The sequence below is a fragment of the Sinohyriopsis cumingii genome, chromosome 1, assembly GCF_028554795.1.
Source record: "Sinohyriopsis cumingii isolate HCF-2022 chromosome 1, ASM2855479v2, whole genome shotgun sequence".
Classification (NCBI taxonomy): domain Eukaryota; kingdom Metazoa; phylum Mollusca; class Bivalvia; order Unionida; family Unionidae; genus Sinohyriopsis; species Sinohyriopsis cumingii.
The window spans coordinates 67,308,528-67,332,003 of NC_142961.1; the positions used below are offsets into that span (position 1 = coordinate 67,308,528).

General features: G+C 35.0%; 1 protein-coding gene across 10 annotated transcripts in view; it reads right to left on the bottom strand.

Moving 5' to 3' along the window:
• The window catches only part of LOC149807052 (enhancer of mRNA-decapping protein 4-like), a 47,775-nt gene that overhangs the window by 18,229 nt on the left and 6,070 nt on the right, over positions 1-23,476 (bottom strand). For 4 of the 10 annotated variants that reach the window (XM_089961223.1, XM_089961205.1, XM_089961220.1 and 1 more), the window contains exons 3-8: positions 16,242-16,526; positions 10,945-11,001; positions 5,841-5,919; positions 5,263-5,514; positions 1,672-1,915; positions 693-848 (exon numbers count right to left, since the gene is read on the bottom strand). In XM_089961223.1, the coding sequence (XP_089817349.1) occupies positions 693-848; positions 1,672-1,876 (361 nt within the window). In that variant the 5' untranslated portion in view covers positions 1,877-1,915; positions 5,263-5,514; positions 5,841-5,919; positions 10,945-11,001; positions 16,242-16,526. Of the gene's footprint in view, positions 1-692; positions 849-1,671; positions 1,916-5,262; positions 5,515-5,840; positions 5,920-10,944; positions 11,002-12,611; positions 12,794-16,241; positions 16,527-23,476 lie in introns of all 10 variants that reach the window. The other 6 variants (XM_089961241.1, XM_089961249.1, XM_089961231.1 and 3 more) reach the window with 6 other exon arrangements.

Sequence of the window (23,476 nt, forward strand, 5' to 3'; positions counted from 1 at the left end):
ATGTACATACATGGCTTGATTTGGATTAATATTCTCCTGCACAATAATTTACAAGTAGCTTATTTATCACCATGGTAATCACAGTAATTTTTCCTTGCCAAAGGACACACCACAGTAACTGACCTGAGCCAATCCAATGGAAAGATCTGAACATGTGCCCTTCTGATTGCAATTATGGTACACTAACTACAGGACTACCAAGACTCACATAAATGCAGTAGTCTTATCTATGATCATAGGTCTACACTGCTGCTCAACTTTCTACTTTATTTTATTGTTTTGCCAAATTTTATTAAAAAACTAACAAAACATAAAACTTTTTTACAATTCAATTTAATTTTTAGCAATTCTAAGCTGTAACGTTCTCAAAGTCTGTTCAATCCTGATTATTGAATGCTCTGCATCTTAACTGTTAACAATAAACTTCCAGAAGAAAATTATCTATCGCTATGGAAACATGTGAAAATTTGATCAAAGAATATAAATCACCTGTCTGAAAACCAGAGGACCCCAGGAAAAACAATCTCTAGGTGAACACCAACCAGCTGATCATTTACTAAACCCAGGGATCAAACCCATCATTAATCAGGTGAAGACCAAATGCACTGCCTGTTCAACTATCTTGCAAATCCATCATGCAAAATGCATCCATACAACCATAACAAAGGTTAAATGGACTGATAAAGCCATACCTGGGAGGACATTTATTCTGATCTCATGCTGTATCATCTTGTCTAAGCTGCAGATTACAGCTGTGTTAATGGTCTGAGTCACAGTGCTATACAGCTGGTCCAGTTTCAGTTTTTCTCTGGCTTCTCTCTGTTTCAACAAGTCCTGAACTCGCTGATCTGAACATTAAGTCAAGGATGCAATGATAAAGTTAAATGGCATTCTCATACAAGGATGCAATGATAAAGTTAAACGGCATTCTCATACAAAGATGCAGTGATAAAGTTAAATGGCATTCTCATACAACAGGGATACTAAATGGACATTTTGGCTATTCTACTAAAATTAAAGTGAGAAATAAATTACAGCAAGAAAATAAACAGTCATTGCCATAAAAACAAGTGGTAGTTAACAATGTAGTGCTCTACAAACCATATATTAAAAAGGCATTTTATGGTTCCTGTTTTTCCCTCCATCACTGTCTATGCATATGAAACATTCTTCTACACTACAGTTATGTACCACATACTTTCCAGCATAGCTGTATGAGAACCACACAGAGTAAGAACATAGGACAATCTTTTATTTAAAAATGATATGATCAATAGTTCCACAAGTTTATCCTTTCTAAATGGTGCTGGGTTGAAAGAACTCTTGTGTCAACCCAGTTAATGGGCAATGTACAGTGAAACTTTACCTGTTATTTTATGAATATACAATCTATTCTTACTTTCCCGGTAGTGTAGGAACACTGGTCAAATTAATACATTAACATCATATCATCTCCCAAATTCCAAAGATAATGAAGGCTAACTTTTAAATTTTCTCTTTTGGTAACAAAATAATTTTTGGTCATTATTTTATACCCTTGAAGAACAAACAGGAAACGGAATTACCTCTTACACATCCACAAACCTGAAATATAATTCTGAAATTAAACATTTCTTGAGAAAATTCTAATAAGTCCATAAATTATATAACTTTTAAACAGAAAAAGGATACTCTCCCTCTGTGCATGCTGGGAGAAGAGATGCTCCAGTTTGCTGCTGACAAGCTGTTCAAACTTTCTCATGTGTTCTTGTATGCTTGTCTGTGACTCCTCCTGCAGGAGTGTTTCACGCTCATTCTGCTGCCGTTGCAAGCCCATATATACATCCTGCTGTTCCACCATCTTCTGATGAAACTCATCCTGCTGTTGCTGTTGCATCTCCCAGTTGGACAAAGTTGTATGAAACCTCTGACGCTGCTGTAAAAATATTAAGGGAAATATTAATACTAGTTAAGTGAAACTCTACTATAACATGCTTTGAATTCAAATAACACGAACATGACATGGCTCCCAATTTTTTAAAACAAATTTCACAAATTTTCTGGAGTACTAAAACGTTTTAGTGCCAATACCAACCATAGTTTGAAAATTAGTCCAGATGTGTTGTGTTCTTGTAGAAACAACTGCCATACCACTCTGTCTTTATATGAACAAACTATATGATAAGTTTCACATTATAAATGTGTCAACAGCCAATCACTGCATTTTGAGTTTTACTTACTTATGAGAACTGTCAGCTCTTACAAAAACTGACATATAAGAATCTAATTACTATTGAACCATCAACAATAAAGCCAATTAACTTCTTTGTGTTTGTTTGCAATGCATCCTGTGCATCAGGATTACTTAGTCAAGGGCTGACAATAGCCAACTGGTGCCTGCTCAGTCAACCACATTTACAAGCAAGCACACAAACAATCCTGTGGCAAAAAAGTTTCCATTAATCACTTAAAAATCAATTAATTTACCTACATAATTAGGCACATAAAAGACCACCAATGTCTACTCAGATATACACACAAAAGCACCAAACAATGCCACTTTTGAAATACATTTGTTACCCAATATGTCACGAGCAGTTTGATTCCTGACACATTTATGTAACTCCTTCCTCCCACCATCTTACCTCAGGAACTTAACTCCATAAAATATAAATTATATCTCCACATTATGTCAGTCAGTGAATCATACCAATTATATAACAGTTATGACAATATATCTCTAAAGGAAACACACTGCACCATAAATGAAACAAGATTATATATTGAAGAAAAAATTAAATGCAATAAAAAATCAAAAAAAAAATCAAAAGTAGAATATTAATGGTGCAAATAACAATGTCAGATTTATAAATACTGTAAAAATTGTTAATGTGAGACTATTCATGTTAAAAAAATATAACTACAATTTCATAACTGCATATGCACCATCTAAATACTAAAGTCAAATATATAAACTATCTAAATAATTATGTACAACAATACTCTATGGAAAATATAATATTAGGAGCCAATTTGAATTGCATAAAGAAAGAAATTAACAGAAGTACACTTTTAAACACTTTATATATATATTGGAGACAAAACAAAGACAAAAGAAAATACATATAAATGTATAAACAAAATGAAAGATATAGAACTTACAAATTACGTACAATAATACACTGAAAATATACAAAATAATACAAAACAGATTTAAAAAACATAATTGCAAATCAATTTTCACAATGAGTTTAGAAATGAAAATGATAGACAAAAGCAGGGAACACAGCATGGAAGTGAAATAATTCAAAGTTATAAACTGAATTTTACTGTAAACAGGTAAAACTAATGCTAACAAGCATTTTAAGTATAGAAAATTATAACACAATAAAATAACTGGAAGACTTGAAACTAAAGATTAACTAAAAATAAATGTACAGAGTCAAGAAAAGGCCAAGAGATAATATAGAAAAAAAATTCGTGATAATATAGAAAAGTGCTTAAACAAATAATAGGAAAATTGAGAATGCGAAGAAAATACACACAAATAATACATCAGCATAAAATAAATGGAGCAAAAGTAAGATCAGGTAAATCGAGGAATATATTATGTCTGTTAAGTTTTAAATTCATTATATTGCTATATACATATGCTTCAAATCTGACCCTCCCCTTTTTCTGTCTCAAAGAGCAGTCAGAAATGCACAAAACAGTCTCAAGTCACTACACACAGGCCAGGGTACAGACAAAAGCCCCTTAAGACAGAAGTCCCCTGATGGGGGTAAGATAAAAGCCTCCTAAGACAAAAGCCACTCTGGGGAGGTCGCCCCCCCCCCCCCAAAAAAAAACAACATCCCAGTTTACATTTGTTGAAATAAATAACTATATTATTGTTCCCATTGTTTTAATTATTTGCAATGAATCACAGTGATTTTAACACACAATCCCTGTGTTTGATTAAAATAAATTATTTAGCAATTTTTCTGAAATAATATAATCATTATATTAGAATCTCTTATTACATGCTTAATATTTTTAATTTTATAATTCTACACAAAGGCATGCTTAAACAGTTAACTGATTACAGTTGTAGTTATCCAAGCTGAAGTGTGCAGTTGTCTTGGATTGAGAAAAAAAGTGTAATGAACCAGAACAGCACAATGAACTGCAACTGAATGTCAAAGCAACAAATGTATTATGTGAGAGTACTTTTGTTCCAATAACACATGTCAATAGCAAATTAGTATTATGTAATATATTTTTATTCTTTTACCTTTATACACTTATATTTGCTGAAACAATATGGTTCTGTATTAATGACATGCACTTTAAAACTGTTTGTGTCAGGATTTTTGTGGTTTAATCATGTATTAAAATAATTATAGAATTCTGTTTATAGTCATGCATGTTGGATTGTTCTATGTAGTAATGATCTGTAGCCTAGCATGAGATAATCAGATGGGTTCAATAAATTTGATTATATATTTTATATTTATAAAAATATGCATGTATTACATCAGTAGAAAAATACATAAAATGCTTTTATTAAATTGTTTCATAGTCATATGATACATAATACATTACAGTATCACTACACAAATTTACTAAAGGGTGCAATGTAGACAAATGTGTATCATAATTACATTAAATAAATAAAATTCTCAAATAAAGAAACACTTCTATGAAAATGAAAAGTGAAAATGCATAATACTGCAATTACCAAAGATCAATGTGCTTCTGTCCTACCCCCAGAGTAGCATTTGTCCTAGGAGTTTTTAGTCCTGGAATCACACAGGCCACTATTCATTGCAATGCTAACATTACATGTATGGTGTAGTATAAGAATGACTAGAAAAGAAACATTCAAGTTGATGAGGAAGATTTGCTGTCATAAATGTTTTAATCAATACAATGCTTCTTTAATTTATTATTTCATGAGTTTTATGTTTTGAGAATGATTCAACCATATTTTTGGGGGGAGATAACTCTTTAACCATTGTAATGTTTACTCTAAGATCTGGTTGAGGCAGTTTCACAACTGTTACATTGTTCATCTCAAATACATTATGAGGTCGAAAACATTGCAAAAATTTTATTATACATATAAATCTACGTATCTCTGTGAAAGAAATGAATTTAAATAAAAAATCACTGCATTAGGTATTTCTCATTTAATATGCAACAATTTAAGTTGGTAACTGCATCAATGAAGCTCTAGGTATTTATAGCAAATTTCCTCCTCTGGCTTTTCGAAGAAGGTTATGACTCCACAATCACTAATACCTTTTTTCATCATCATTTTTTAGCTTTTTCTCCAAGATCTGTCATCCCAAACAGTCCAATTTAATCTCTTTAGGACCTATATCCACAGCTCACCCTTCAGGATCAATTGATAGCTTCTTAAGATGCAGCTTCAAAATGTCTGCTGGATTTGCCGGGGTGGGTGGGTGGGTGGGGTATTTGTCCCTATTGGAAGCCTGGCCCCAACAGATGGAGTCCCATCCAGTCAGGTTACCTAGAAGCTGTCTCACATACCTTTGGGGAACAGAGATAGTATCTGTCAGGTAAGAGGATGTACCTAGCTCTATCTGTTACCTATTCTTGTAAGGTATTAAGACTGGGTAATGCATTTAAAGAAGAAACAAATTTTTCCTAGCATAATTTGTTTAATTTTTAAAAACATCTCTGTGACCAAAAACAGGACAAAAACACTGCAAATAATCAAAGTTATATAAAACCTATTTGAAGAATTCCAGTATGCTATGAAATTCATTTTTCTTCATTGTGATCTTTACATGTATTATCATGTGCAAAAGTTGTGGAAACATGTAAATATATCAATTAAATAAGAGTCAACACACCTGGGCTAGTTGTGACTTGCCCAGGACTTCGCATACAATTTCCCTGTGAATCTCCCAAACATGTACCAGCACTGAATCCCTACATATAGCAAAATAGACAATACATACAGTTATGAGACAGAACTCAAATGAAGGAAGCTTATTTTTTTAGTACACATCACCTTCAGCAATCATGTAGCTAACACATGAACATTTTTTCCCCACCCCAAAATATTCAATAAGGTAAAAGTGCTTGGATTTCTCTAAAGTAAAGTTCACTGTTTATGTAGAAATTATGTGTAAATATATCTACAATGCTTTTCTGCAATATCAATTAGCACAATTAATTATATGGCACTTTTATTTTCTTGGTAATTTTTATTTTATTAGCAGAAGTGTACAGTGCTGGAGTTTAGGTTTACATATCACACCTACCGCAGTTAATACAATATTTAGCTGGGCAGGTACATATGCATGTACAGGGTTTTATGTCATGTCTGGAAAATAACTGCTACATAGTACTGATTGAAAGTTCTAAATATGTAAGGATAAAAGAATTGGGGGAAAAAACAAATTGGGAAGATAATCCCTTTCAAACAAACATTTAATTTGGTTTGGTGTTTTATGGCACAACACCGCCAGTTGGTTATTTAGTGTCATAGCAATTAGAGTAAAATGGCTTCCCCAAAGACATGTCACTGCAGCTTACATGGGCCAATCTGAAAGTAGGATTTTAACCTGCAACTTTTTGGTTACAGGTATGGCCCACTAACCATTAAGCCACCATGGCTTCTCCAAATAAATATAACCATCTAGTACTACAAGATAAAGGTAAATATGTTAAATTCCTTTAAAATTAAAGATAATGGTAGCAAATATAAACTCAGTGTAGGTACAATGCATGCCCAACTGCAAACAGCATAAATCCAAATTTACCAGTACATTATGTGACTATAATCTGGGTCTATACTGTTTGTTTACCACACAGCACAGACCCAGATCTGTCAATATATTATGTGATTACACTCAGAGTCTAATTGGTTTGTTCACCAAACAGCATAGACCCTGATTTGTCAACACATTATGTGATTGCAATCTGGGTCAATATTGTTTGTTCAACTGAAAGCAATAAGCCCAAATCTGTTTTATGTGATCATAATCCGGGTCTGTACTGTTTGTTCACCTCAAAGCATAGACCCAGATCTGTCAGCACATTATGTGATTGTAATCTGGGTCTATACTGCTTCATCATCTCACAGCAAAAAACCAAATATATCAGCACATATGATCATAATCGGGGTCTATACTGTTTCTTATACTATTGATTTCAACAATGCAGATCGTAATCTGCATGTACATTATATAACCAGAGGAAAGGCCTAGATGTGACTCTCATCTGCTGGCACATTATATAACCAAAGGAAAGGCCTAGATGTGACTCTCACCTGCTGGCACATTATGTAACCAAAGGAAAGGCCTAGATGTGACCCTCATCTGCTGGCACATTATGTAACCAAAAAAAGGCCTGGAAGTCACTCAGCACCTGAGCATGTGATTTTGTTTTAACCAATCATAAAGGATATTACTTCTAAATCATCATTTCAGGCAGATAATGGAATCTCAGTCTCATGAAATTTACAGTTTGCCTTTGCGTGCATATCATTTACAAGTAACACAGTAAATTTCCAATCTGTTCTGCAATTAAATTAGTACATTATTCATAAAGTAGATTTCCTATTTGTACTCAAAAAAAGCTAATACATTCAGTCATAAAAGCATTCCAATCTATGTCCTTCAAAGAAATTAGTAAATTCAGTCATTTCTGATTGTACTTCAAAAGCATTATTACATTCAGTAATACAGTAGCCTCCCTTCCATTAATACACTCAGTAATACAGTAGATTCCCTTTGATTAATACGTTCAGTAATACAGTAGCTTCCCTTCCATTAATACATTCAGTAATACAGTAGATTCCCTTCAATTAATACATTCAGTAATACAGTAGCTTCCCTTCCATTAATACAGTCAGTAATACAGTAGCTTCCCTTCCATGAATACATTCAGTAATACAGAGTAGCTTTCCTTCCATAAATAAGTATTATTTTAGAGCATGGAGAAGTTACAGTTACAATACTTTCTTGGAATGAGTGAAGAGTGAAGAAAGAGTACAAAAAAGACAATAGGGTCATTCCATATCAAGAGGGCCAGATTTTTAAAAGTTCAGCATTCGACCACCTAAAAAATGTGTAAAAAATATATGCTGAAGTACATGTAGAGGGATAAAGACCTAGAAAATATTAGGTTCATGGCTTAACATTTGATGGAGATACAGATTTCTGAAAAGTGAGTGTCACCAATAACTTGGGAAAGCATTTAGCTGGGGTCGATTTTCAAATAACTTTTTTCTGCAGTCTAATTTGATTAGACAGCTCAAAATCAAAAATCCTACAAAACCTTTTGTGTAGATCACGAATCTGAAATCATCTTGAAGCTATCTTGCATGGTAGGTACGTTGTATGGCCACAAAAACCCTATCCCAAGCAATGTACTCAATTTTTTCAGAATTTTGAAGCAGTCCACAGCATTCACATGCAAACAGATTGAGCCACCAAACTATTTGGCATGTAGTGAGACAATGGATGATACTCTACAATTTATCTGTAAAAAGAGGTGTATCTTTATTAGATTTTCAGACTTTTTGACTTAAAGATACATTCCAGAGCAAAAACTTGTGAATTACCCTCTTATTCAAAAGGTCATGATAGGTGACTCCTAAAAATATGAAACTGAGGGGATTTAGTCTTCATTTCAATGCCTCTAACATATCAAAAAATTGTTTTTGGTTCATGTCATCTTGATATGTTTTTGATTTTTCAAAGTTAGTGGTGTATCTATCAAATGGGTTTGGTCCGTTTTGGGTACATCAACCAGGGTAACTCAGAGACCCATTTTAAGGTGAAATTTGGATTCTGTGACTACAAAAACCATATCAATGATATATTACAACATTATGTGGGTACTCAATAGTCACAAAACTCAAAATCCAAAATGGTGGCAAAACAAACCAGAAAAAAAGATAAAATTTCATGAAAAAATTACTTCTGAATGAGTTAGTACCTTCAAAATATTGGAAATTTTGCGTAGATTCCAAATATACAATTAGATCATTCATCCATTAAAGCCATTAAGGGAGCTTCAACGGTTGCATCATTCCTAATTTTGCATCATCCCTGCTTTATAGAAGAGTCTCTTTTGCTTTGTGTTCATATTCACTTCTCAACTTTTGTTGGTGTCACTTCATGAAAAAAAAACATGGCAGTCATGGAATCTTGCTTTATCAGACTTCATATGCACAATTCACTGTATCATAAAACACATTATTCCAAGCATACTAATTCCTAGTCTTTCTGAAGATCAAAGAGATCTGCTTTTCTGGCACTCAGAAGCAAACATGCAAATGTTGGATGAGAATTACAAGTTGTGCATATATCATGAGAAACTATATATCAAGATACGACAGTCTGCAAGACTGTTGTATGGACCCAGGAAATGCTCACAAAAAACAATAAAAAGTAAGTTTATGTCTTCCATTCCATTCTCAGACTCGTTTTTCAAGAAGTTTATAGATTGTTAAGAAACTACTAAAACATTTCTTAAAAATTGGATACTATCTTATAATTTCTTTTTTCTTTAGTGAAAAAAAAACTGATCAGCTCTTTGTTCAAGCTTATGTTTTAAACTCAGAAAACTTTAAATGCTTTCATTTAACATAGTCATTGTATGCGAACCTTTGATCACAATATATGGACTAGTGTGTTTTATAAATTATAATGATTATAAAGTATATTATATATCATTAAATTATCATCATTATTTATAAATTATATAATTATCATTTATAAATTATTATTATTATTATTTTAAAACAGCATCCGTTTGTGCTATTCATGACAAAGAGCTGGCCTAACAACTGAATTTGATACCAGGACAAAAGTTATGCAGGAACTGTACCATGAAATACAAAGGTAAGAACAATGAGTCAATGGCACAAAATGTCGTGAATGAAGGTGAGCCGTATGAGCCTATTTTTCATGTCTCTGACAATCTGAATACCAGTTTCATATCCACTGGTTGCTCGCCATTCAAAACAACTAGCATTTCACACCCTGTAGCCTATGCAAGGCATAAAATACAAGCTCATGAATCAACAAAGTGCAAAGCTGCTAAGATTATACTGGTTGAAACTGAGGTCTTGGACCCTGAACCCAGCACAAGTCAATGTGATGAATATGGTTTTCATGATCTCATCAGCTTATTGAAAGAAAAATGTACTATCAGTTTTCGTCAACGGAAAGTGAAACTCCTCACGCTTGTGCCAGAAAGGTGGAGTATAGAACAGACATGAAAGGAATTCAATGTTTTAAAGAGATTAGTGCAGGAGGCAAGACAGCTTAATTGCTAGAAGCGTGTTTTTGGCAGATGTAGATCCAAAGACAGGGAAAGGAATTAATCCTGAAAAAGAGGCTTGCATCACTGAATTCTATTAAAATGACAACAACAAAAATACTCAAGAATTCATCCCAGCAAAAAAGATTACCTTTCGGTGAAGCTTGATGGAATCAGAAGAGACTTTTATAAATACAACAGAGCTTTATGAACAATAAAGCGCCCATAGGGTTTTTCAAAATTAGTTCTCTAAGGCCTAAGTGGTGTGTGGTAGTACATTGCTTAGGATAGGGGATTTGTGGCCACAAAACATGCCAACCATGCAAGATAGCTTCAAAAATATTTCAGATCCGTGATCTACACAAAAAGTTCTGTAGGACATGGGATTTTAAGCTGTCTACCCCATTTAGAAACATGGAAAAAGTTGTTTGAAAATCAGCCCCAGCTACATGCTTTTTCAAGTTAATGGTGGCACTCGATTTTCAGAAAGCTGTATCTCAGTCAAATTTTTTAGCCATGAGCCTAATATTTTGCAGGTCTTCATCTCTCAACACATACTTCAACATATATTTTTTACAAATTTCTGGAAGGGGGTCGAATTCTCACCCTTGGTCCATTTGACATGGAATGTCCCAGTAGCATTGTTGCTTGGAATCAATAAAGACAATGTTTCCTTACCCAGTTCCTTTTGCATGAGCTACAGGAGCAGCTTGTGGAGCCTTTTTTAAGCCATTGCTAAAATAACAAGTAAAAAGTGAAACATGGCAGTATGTGTTCTGGAAAAACACATCCAAATTTGGTCATGAATCACAATCTGACAGAAAGTATTTAAGTTAACAAAATATACAAGATAAACAAATACATGATTCTTAAATCACAGGGACAACATTCATTACACAAACTGTATTCCCTCAAAATGTCCTAGATTTTCTCTGGTGGTAAATCATCAAAGAACTCCCAACTTAAAACGTCTGTCATACAGGATGGAAATCAACATAAAAGACAAGAATGTGTTCAAATGTCAGTGAAGACTGGGTAGTTATGCACTTTGGACAAAGTTCCTTTTTTAGGAGGTATATATGAGTCATGAGGTGTGTCCCATACTCTGGTTTGTTCAATAAAAAGGATGCCACTCTCCAATGATGGGTTTAATGTTCCAAAGCATATCTGTGCCACTTTCATTCCACATATTTTGCAAAGATTAAATAATATGCCAATTTACATCATATTTGAAGTCTGAAGACGTGGTCTTCCATTCAAAAATGGGTAAGTGAATAGCAACAATGGCTGCTATATCTGCTGTTTCATTACCCTTCATAAAAATATGACTACGCAGCCACCTGTACGGTCTACTTTTTCCAGATTTTATGAGCAAAAATCAAGTTTCATTTAGATTTGGGATATGAATGTGTTGTCAAATTTAAAGTTTTCCAAAGCTTGTCTGGCAAATGACTCGAGATAGCACATGGGTTTTGTTGCAATGGAAGCTGCAATCATGCCTTTAACTTCTGAATCATATGATATTATGTATATCAAGGCATGTGGCATAGACAGAAAGCTTTAATTTAACTGAATTTAATCTAAAAATGTGATTTTTGGAAGAGGACTGTAATGGCAAAGATCAAATATTATCATAACCAAAACAGCATTTTGGGAATGAAGAATTTTGCCTTAATAGCAGACTGATTGTTTCTAGATGAGGATAAATTTATATGCCAAAAGGTGGAATACAATTTTGGTTTCCAAACATACAAGATTTGTATTCATGTATACAGGATTTAATGGATTAGAAGATGGTTTGGTAGTTTCAATAATTTGGTAATTATTGGCTAGTGTGGGTAAGTGAGAAAGCTATCAGTAGTTTCCCATCAGTCAGCAGTGGTTCTTATTGGGGCTTTCCTATGTTCTTCTACCACTAGTTATACTGGCCAAATTCTAATTCTTATCATTATTCTCTTCTGATCAAATTAACCCCAAAAAATCTAATGAAGCTTTCAAAATATGTCATATATACTCACATATAACCCAACCGCAATGGATGCAGGGCAGAATCTGGTGTTGCATAATGTGCCAGCAGATCAGGAACTATATTTTGTTCTACTGACTACTCCCCTCCAAAAAAAACAAAAACAATAAAACAAGACTGAAATCTGTGACAGAAAATCTAGACCTGTCTTGAATGCAAGTATATATGATGTTTATGATTTTCCAAGTGAAAATGCAGAAAAACACATTAGGTTACAGTTTAGTAAAGCACACTGCCTATATAAAATTGAAACATATAGTATATAGTACTGTTAATCCAATCACAAAATCTGAATAGCAAAACTGGTTTAAAGACTTACAAAAATGGTACTAACAGCTGCCTCGCTTGGCGCTCAGCATTAAGAGGTTAGTGCTAGGACTGGTCGGCTGGGTGTCAGGATAATGTGACTGGGTGGGACATCATGCTACATGTCTGCGACATGATGCCCCAGTGCTAGACATCACTATAAACTGCCACATTTCAGACATCGTAGCGATATGACTGAAAAATTGTTAAAGCTATGTTAAAAATCAAAATCACATCATATCACATCATGCAAAACTGGTTTGACAATGGTATTCCTCCATATTCTGCATTGGAATAGAAAAACAATCGATCATTCATAAAACACCCTAACATCTGCAATTTCAACTCTTTCAAAATTCTTCCATGTAAATGAGTGCCATGGGGCAAATAAATGGTAGCAAATTGCAGTTAACAACAGATGTGATCTAAATTACTGTGCTAGTGATCTCTAGTTCTATTTTTATGTTCTGTATGCAAGATTTCTTATAATTACTGTATAATAAAGGGAAAATTGCAGAATGAGCAGCTGTTCAAAAGAGTCAGGTATTAACCTGTCATAGGAAGATGCAGTTCATTGGTATGTCAAATCTGTCATAGGAAGATGCAGATCATTGGTATGTCAAATCTGTCATAGGAAGATGCAGATCATTGGTCTGTCAAATCTGTCATAGGAAGATGCAGATTGTTGGTCTGTCAAATCTGTCATAGGAAGATGCAGATCATTGATATGTCAAATCTGTCATAGGAAGGTGCAGATCGCTGGTAGGTCAAGTCTATCATGGGAAGATGTAGATCGCAGGTATGTAAAATCTGTCATAGGAAGATGCAGATCATTGGTAGTCAAGTCTATCATAGGAAGATGCAGATCGCTGGTATGTCAAGTCTATCATAGGAAGATGCAGATCATTGGTATGTCAAATCTGCCGTAGGGAGATGCAGATCATTGGTATGTCAAATCTGTCATAGGAAGATGCAGCTGATTAGTAAGTCAAATCTGTTAAAGGAAAATGCAGATCGTTGGTATGTCAAATCTGTCATAGGAAAATGCAGATTGTTGGTATGTCAAATCTGTCATAGGAAGAGGCAAGTTGTTGGTATGTCAAATCTGTCATAGAAAAATGCTGATTGTTGGTCTGTAAAATCTGTTATTAATGATCTGCATCTTCCTATGACAGGAAAATGCGATCAGTGCAAAACATTCACCTTTCCTCCTTAGGTACTTAGGTTATGTTTTACAATATCCACCCCATTACCTCCTCTGAATGACCCACCTATACTGTACCTGATTTTCACTAAAGACTACTTTTGTTAGGGGCAGGTGTAATGTAGTGATGCTACTACAACATCTTGCTGTTGTTCTTCTTTTTATTATTATTTCTAGTGGGTTGCCAGTCTCATATTAAATGCATGAGAGTAATACCAGTAAAGAGATCTTTAAAAATCATTTGATAATTTTTTAATGAGGGTTAATAATATCAATGAAAATAATCCTCAAAATACCACTTAAGACCATACTGATTATATACTGATTAATCCTGAAATGGCGAGTCAAAATTTACCCATCAAGTGAATTTTTCTTTCACTTGCCTGCTTAGGTGAATGCCACTTCATGGTTGATCTTTCTTATGAAAGGATCTTTTGTTGAGAATAGTGTTAAATTTGTTTACTAAAAGTCCATATTTTTAACAAGAAATTTGTTTTCTATTTGTTTTTATCAATCTCATTTTAGTTTCACCCTTCATTACCAATAAACACTTACCAGAGGAAGAGAAGACTGGTCTCAGTTTGCAATACTTCCAACTGGTGTTAAAAGGGTCAAAGAATAAGTTCCAGAAAACAATCTTTCACATGATCAAATTTAGGCTGGTAAAATCATCAAGTTATATTTCTGTAATAGCTGTGTAGGAGTTTTTTCTCTAACTGGATAAGTGGATTTTTAGAGATGTTTCAACCCCTGCATAATACCAAACACACTGAAGATTAAATAAATTTACAGTGGGATTAAAAATGCAGTCATCAGTTTCAGGTGTAGATTATTGTAAAAATTACATGATTTTAGTAATCTACCAAACCAACATATATAAGTATCAATTATGACTGATAAATACATAAAATTTATTTTGAACTCTAGTCACAGAGTAAAGGATATTCAAAATGTTGATTTGTTTACATTATTACTGCATTGTTTTGATAAATTTGGGGTGGGTATATGAATATAATAGGTAAAAAACAAAAACCCAGCATTCTTAGGTGATTCCTTAATACAATATTGACAAATCTGTAATAATAACAAATCAAAATTCTTTATACCAAAAAGAAAAATACAAATAAAAGATGATTTATGGATTGATGTTGCACAAAACATTATAGATCTTACTGTATTTACTCGCATACAAGTCAAGTTCAACTTGGGGCCCCGAGTGGCCGAGTGGTCTAGAGCGCTCTCCGTTACGGATCACTGCCATCTCACCTCTGTCTGCGTGGGTTCGAGTCTAGGATTCGACCAATGTGGGTATGTGAGAAAGCTTGCCAGTAGCTTCTCGTGGGTCGGTGGTTCTTCCCGGGGTTTTCCCGGGTTCTTCCTCCACCATTAATACTGGCCGCCATACATAGCCTATCATGTGCTGAAAAATGGCGTTAAACCCTACAACAACAACAACAACAAGTTCAACTTCAAACAAGAAATACCCAGATATGCTGTTACATAATGCATAGACAGATCTCTTAAACTGATTAGTCCTAACAAATTACACAGACCCAGATCTGCCAGTGTATTGTGCAATGGAACAAATGGGTCTGAGCACCCAGCAGTTGGACTTGACTTGGAAGCAAGTGTCTATGGTATTTTAAATATGATGGGAGATCTGTGAAAGGTACATTTACAATTTTGTTTAGAACCATGACAAGAATAAAGCTTAAGGTATCACGGTACCAATTGTTTTTCCATAGACCGTAATGCTAATGTTTGGGGAAATAAATATATTTTATATCCTACTTTAGCGTGCATGTCACACACTTTTCTAGAGAGCAGTTAGATTGTCGATTTAACAAGGACAAAACCAGGTACTCCACTGCATTTAAGAGAGATAACTCTGCTGGAACTAGACAGGGGTAAGATTTATCTAGTCACAACAGACACAGTTTCAGACACATGTACCACATTTTTTAAAAATCATAAAAAATACACAATATGATCTAGATAGGAATTAACATAATCTCACATGTTGCCAAGAGGCACAACTTTTTTTAAAGCCTAAGAGAAAGTACAACTCTTACATAATGCACCAATCACAGATCGTGTTGTTCTTTATTTCTGAATGTAATCTTCCCTACACCTTAAGCTCCACCCACCTGGACTTGCGCAGTTGGTACTGTTATACCTTAAAGGAATTGAAGAGTACTAATCTACTGATAACAGAGATATGTAATATTATTTATTTATATGCATAATTTCTCAATCCTTTAACAATCTAAGGTTTTCATTATTTGAGAATCATATGAAGTGCAAAATATAACTGATTCATTCCCAAGAGATTTAGCTAACAGCATTTATCTTGTGAAGAGTGTTAACAGATTGCAGTTTTGTGTACATAATAATTACAGAAAGAATATACACTTTTACATGAGGGTACAGAATACTGACCTAGCTCACCAGTCACTACTTCAGTAGGAGAACTTGGTAAGCCATCACCAAGATTATTTGAAGCCAACACTCAGAATTCATGCCATGTATATGCTTGTAGTTGATCAATGGTATATTCGGTCAGCCAAATATTTAAGATTTTGGCATAATCGTCTGTGTAATGCTTAGGCTTATACAGAATTGAGCATGACAGGACAGGCCCCATGCCACCTGGCTCCCATGTAAGTTTCAATGAGTCCGCTGTGTCTTCCAAGGCTCTTAGTTTCAAAGCTGGGTTTGGCAAGGCTGCAGTAAATGATACAGAATTTAGAAAAATAAGACCCCAAAAGATAGCAAAAAAACCCAAAACAACGAAAGATGGGTCAAAGGTCTGTGCTGAATAAAATGTAGGTCACATGTATGATGTGCAAACATATACATCTTCATGGTCAGTGAGTGCAAAGGGTTTGGATCCTGTATAATGTGCTTGATAAATGTGGGAAAACTCTAATGACTAGTGGGACAACAGGCACTATTTGTATGGCATAGGAGTAGACCTCAATTTTAATTAGCCACAACTCAAAACAACAGAGCTTAAAAATTATCTTATTGTTCTGATAAAAACAAGTGGCAAAGACAAAAGCTTTCATCCAATAATTTTTGATCAATCAGACTGTTAAAAAAAAATCCATAACAAAAATAAATCCATGCAACAAATACAACATGGTGTGGAAAATCTACCATTGCTGACATTATGTCATGTTAATGTGAATCATGCTGATTATACAGCACTCATCCAAGAAATGCACAGGAAATCTCAAGGAATTTCATAAATCCTGTGGTCAGAAAGAAATTCCTTTAATTACTAATTCATATGAAATCATGTTTAGCAACACACTTTTTTCCTATTCCACATAACATGTGTATACAATGTTTTATTCACTATTCAGTTTCTATGTGTCCACTTCAGATCTAACTAGTACTGTGTTTTAAGAAAGCTTCCACAAGTAATGCAACTACCAGTACAATTAAAAAAACCTAAGAAAACAATTTCTGCACTTGGGAGTAAAATGTGTTTGTGCATGTTTTGGGGATGGGAGATGTTGTTTGGGGAAGGAATGAGTGGGTTGTAGTCCATTCTTAGCCTTAGTCAATGACCCCTTATTACTACCAAAAGTGGAGACCATCTACCCCCCTTATTACTACCAAAAGTGGAGACCATCTACCCCTCTTATTACTACCAAAAGTGGAGACCATCTACCCCCCTTATTACTATCAAAAGTGGAGACCATCTACCCCCCTTATTACTATCAAAAGTGGAGACCATCTACCCCTCTTATTACTACCAAAAGTGGAGACCATCTACCCCCCTTATTACTACCAAAAGTGGAGACCATCTACCCCTCTTATTACTACCAAAAGTGGAGACCATCTACCCCCCTTATTACTATCAAAAGTGGAGACCATCTACCCCTCTTATTACTATCAAAAGTGGAGACCATCTACCCCTCTTATTACTACCAAAAGTGGAGACCATCTACCCCTCTTATTACTATCAAAAGTGGAGACCATCTACCCCTCTTATTACTATCAAAAGTGGAGACCATCTACCCCTCTTATTACTATCAAAAGTGGAGACCATCTACCCCTCTTATTACTATCAAAAGTGGAGACCATCTACCCCCCTTATTACTATCAAAAGTGGAGACCATCTACCCCCCTTATTACTATCAAAAGTGGAGACCATCTACCCCTCTTATTACTATCAAAAGTGGAGACCATCTACCCCTCTTATTACTACCAAAAGTGGAGACCATCTACCCCTCTTATTACTATCAAAAGTGGAGACCATCTACCCCTCTTATTACTATCAAAAGTGGAGACCATCTACCCCCCTTATTACTATCAAAAGTGGAGACCATCTACCCCTCTTATTACTACCAAAAGTGGAGACCATCTACCCCCCTTATTACTATCAAAAGTGGAGACCATCTACCCCCCTTATTACTATCAAAAGTGGAGACCATCTACCCCTCTTATTACTACCAAAAGTGGAGACCATCTACCCCTCTTATTACTATCAAAAGTGGAGACCATCTACCCCTCTTATTACTATCAAAAGTGGAGACCATCTACCCCTCTTATTACTACCAAAAGTGGAGACCATCTACCCCCCTTATTACTACCAAAAGTGGAGACCATCTACCCCCCTTATTACTACCAAAAGTGGAGACCATCTACCCCCCTTATTACTACCAAAAGTGGAGACCATCTACCCCTCTTATTACTATCAAAAGTGGAGACCATCTACCCCTCTTATTACTACCAAAAGTGGAGACCATCTACCCCCCTTATTACTATCAAAAGTGGAGACCATCTACCCCTCTTATTACTACCAAAAGTGGAGACCATCTACCCCTCTTATTACTATCAAAAGTGGAGACCATCTACCCCTCTTATTACTACCAAAAGTGGAGACCATCTACCCCCCTTATTACTATCAAAAGTGGAGACCATCTACCCCCCTTATTACTACCAAAAGTGGAGACCATCTACCCCTCTTATTACTACCAAAAGTGGAGACCATCTACCCCTCTTATTACTACCAAAAGTGGAGACCATCTACCCCCCTTATTACTATCAAAAGTGGAGACCATCTACCCCTCTTATTACTATCAAAAGTGGAGACCATCTACCCCTCTTATTACTATCAAAAGTGGAGACCATCTACCCCCCTTATTACTATCAAAAGTGGAGACCATCTACCCCTCTTATTACTATCAAAAGTGGAGACCATCTACCCCTCTTATTACTACCAAAAGTGGAGACCATCTACCCCCCTTATTACTACCAAAAGTGGAGACCATCTACCCCCCTTATTACTACCAAAAGTGGAGACCATCTACCCCTCTTATTACTACCAAAAGTGGAGACCATCTACCCCCCTTATTACTACCAAAAGTGGAGACCATCTACCCCTCTTATTACTACCAAAAGTGGAGACCATCTACCCCCCTTATTACTACCAAAAGTGGAGACCATCTACCCCCCTTATTACTATCAAAAGTGGAGACCATCTACCCCTCTTATTACTATCAAAAGTGGAGACCATCTACCCCCCTTATTACTATCAAAAGTGGAGACCATCTACCCCTCTTATTACTATCAAAAGTGGAGACCATCTACCCCTCTTATTACTACCAAAAGTGGAGACCATCTACCCCCCTTATTACTATCAAAAGTGGAGACCATCTACCCCTCTTATTACTACCAAAAGTGGAGACCATCTACCCCCCTTATTACTATCAAAAGTGGAGACCATCTACCCCTCTTATTACTACCAAAAGTGGAGACCATCTACCCCCCTTATTACTATCAAAAGTGGAGACCATCTACCCCCCTTATTACTACCAAAAGTGGAGACCATCTACCCCCCTTATTACTATCAAAAGTGGAGACCATCTACCCCTCTTATTACTATCAAAAGTGGAGACCATCTACCCCCCTTATTACTATCAAAAGTGGAGACCATCTACCCCTCTTATTACTATCAAAAGTGGAGACCATCTACCCCTCTTATTACTATCAAAAGTGGAGACCATCTACCCCTCTTATTACTACCAAAAGTGGAGACCATCTACCCCTCTTATTACTACCAAAAATGGAGACCATCTACCCCCCTTATTACTACCAAAAGTGGAGACCATCTACCCCCCTTATTACTATCAAAAGTGGAGACCATCTACCCCCCTTATTACTATCAAAAGTGGAGACCATCTACCCCTCTTATTACTATCAAAAGTGGAGACCATCTACCCCTCTTATTACTATCAAAAGTGGAGACCATCTACCCCTCTTATTACTACCAAAAGTGGAGACCATCTACCCCCCTTATTACTACCAAAAGTGGAGACCATCTACCCCCCTTATTACTATCAAAAGTGGAGACCATCTACCCCTCTTATTACTACCAAAAGTGGAGACCATCTACCCCTCTTATTACTAACAAAAGAGGAGACCATCTACCCCCCTTATTACTATCAAAAGTGGAGACCATCTACCCCTCTTATTACTAACAAAAGTGGAGACCATCTACCCCCCTTATTACTATCAAAAGTGGAGACCATCTACCCCTCTTATTACTATCAAAAGTGGAGACCATCTACCCCCCTTATTACTATCAAAAGTGGAGACCATCTACCCCTCTTATTACTACCAAAAGTGGAGACCATCTACCCCTCTTATTACTACCAAAAGTGGAGACCATCTGTTCTTTATCAAGCAATAGGCTTTTACTGGATCTTTAATGGAGTAAATAAAAACAAATGATCTTGTGCAAAAGGATATTTGATTATAATGACAGAGATCAAATTAGTACTCAAAAGGATATTTGATTATAATGACAGAGATCAAATTAGGACTCAAAAGGATATTTGATTATAATGACAGAGATCAAATTAGTACTCAAAAGGATATTTGATTATAATGACAGAGATCAAATTAGTACTTAAAAGGATATTTGATTATAATGACAGAGATCAAATTAGGACTCAAAAGGATATTTGATTATAATGACAGAGATCAAATTAGCACTTAAAAGGATATTTGATTATAATGACAGAGATCAAATTAGTACTCAAAAGGTTCAAGTTTCTGTCAAATACGTCTTTGCATATTTGACTTCTTTCTTTAAAATACTGTGATAAGTATATTCCATTTTTTTTCTTCATTTCTTTACTTTTCTCCATGGTTGTTATGTGTGAATACATCAGTCCCAGAGATCCTAAAACTATTGACTGAATTGGAGATTTCCCAAAGTACCTTTTGACGGGCTGAAAATGGAAATTTGAATTTTAAAAATGAGATTTCAGAGTTTCATCATCTCCAGGTCTGGTCTGTAGCCAAGAATTAATTAATTTTAAAACAGTGTTATAGACATCTGTTGAAACTGAAAATAACACAGTACTCCTTCATTGTCTTATACAGAAGTATGTTATACATGGTATTACCATTAAATAATGAAAAGTGATCCATGACCATATCTGCTACATAAAAAGGACTGCCTTACAGTGAGGGAATACTGCACTATGAATTCACTAGTACTCATGGGGTACCAATGATTATATATTTTATGGTTGCAACATATCAAGCATTTAAAGATCCATAGGGAATAAATATCCATTGGTTGAGACAAATGGATCCCCAACCATGTATTTAAACATCCATGAAATAATCCTTTTATTTGCAAAACAATAACAAGAGCCCCATGTGGACTATCACTCACCTTGCTTACATAACTTACGAGTTGACCATATTATTAAGCAGGCTTATATAGTAAGACCACATTCTATGTAATCCATCTCCCAAATTTTATATCATGTTGATTTTACCTATTTTACGATATCCCGATTATAAATTTTTCCAAAGACAGAGGCATAATTAATATGCATAGTCCCTTCCTCATAATCAAAGTTACGCTCAATCTTCATTATAATAAATTGAACAGATAAAACATATACTGCAAGTGTGGTAATAAACTTGATCAGATGCAAGATCACCTCATTAATATGCACTGATTCTGCTTACTTCGAAGTTGTCCAGATTCTGATCAAAACTGCTTCCATAGAGATAGAGTTCAGCCAATGACATGCAAGATCACTGCATAAATATGCATAGATCTCACTCATTATTGAAACAATCAAGATCTTATCTGATTAAGATCTCCACAATCCAAAGTGGAGAGCTGACAGACAACCAAAAGAAGTAAATGTTTTGGTGACCTATGGAGTTAGCTTATGTTTTGTAGCTTATCAGACAAAGTGCTGCACTTCATTTTAGGAAGAGTCATCACTAGCAAAGATTTGTTCTGAATAACATGTGTTACTTTCAAAAGGTTGTGATTCGCTTGGTGAATCACAAGGTCAATAAAACTTCACCTCTTATCAACATCCATCAGACCTTTGCATAGGACAATAGAGACCTTAATTTAATCAGACTGGTTCAATATTTTGAAGGTATAAGCCCAAGTTTCAAGTTTGATCAAAATCAGATAAAAATATGGCTTCCAGAGGTGTAACAAGCTCAACCAATCACTTGAAGGATCCCACTCATGTAGGACTGTGGAGAATTGATTTTAATCAGATTGGTACCCTTATTTCAATTTTTTCAAAACTGGAAGAGAATTATGGTTCTCATAGTGGTATTAAGGTCAGCCAATTACAAATTTAATTGAAAATCTTGATGATATCAGCATATACTCAAAGTTTCATTCAAAGTAAATAAGCTCAGTCAGCATGATGCAAGATTACATTATTAATATTTCTGAATCTCACTCATCATCAAACCCACTGTAAATCATCATGATATAAGCCAACATTTCAAGTTTGATCAAAAAAGGATTAGAAATGTGACTTCCAGAGTGGCAACAACTCAGCTAATCAGATGCAAGATCAACTAATTAATATCCATGCATCTCACTAATCAGCAAATTTGCTAAAGATTTTCATGATATAAACATATATTCCAAATTTGTTTTTTAAAAAACAGATCAGAAATAGCCTCCAGAGCTATTAAAAGCTCTGAGCCAGCCAATCAGATTCAAGATCACTTCATTATTATCCATGGACCCTGTGCATTTTAAAACCATTTCAAGACCTTGATAATTTTTGTTGTAATTAAGAAAAATAAAAGTACATGTATATGCAAGTGTTTTCTCGGTTTCAGTGTAACTGATAATTATATGCAAAGTCTGCCTTTGAGCTGATTGATAAAACATTCAGATGACCTCATCTGGAAATTGTCTCCCTTGAATCTATTGGGGTTGGAAAAATTATTTAAATACCACTGAACACCATCAGTTCTGGAACATTTATGGACCTTTATTTACATGTATTCCCAAATCTTTGGATATCACTTGGATTATATTCATTCTTCTTTAAACACCTAGGCAAACACTGACTATCTGACTTCCTGGAACACACAGACATGGATTATAATGTAAGGATTAGATTATAGGTCCTGAGGAGTTAAAAGATGAGTAAAAACACAAAGTAAGTGTTCATATGAATTTTAAAATCCAGATAAATATTGAGATGAATTAAAGACCAGAGTGTTCAGATGAGTTTAAAAGACCAGATACATATTCAGCCAAGCTTAAAATACCAAAAAAGTATTCATAACTGTCAAAAGTGTTCATAGAATGCCAAAATAAGTGTTCATGTAAGTTAAAAGACCAAATAAATGTTCATACAAGTTAA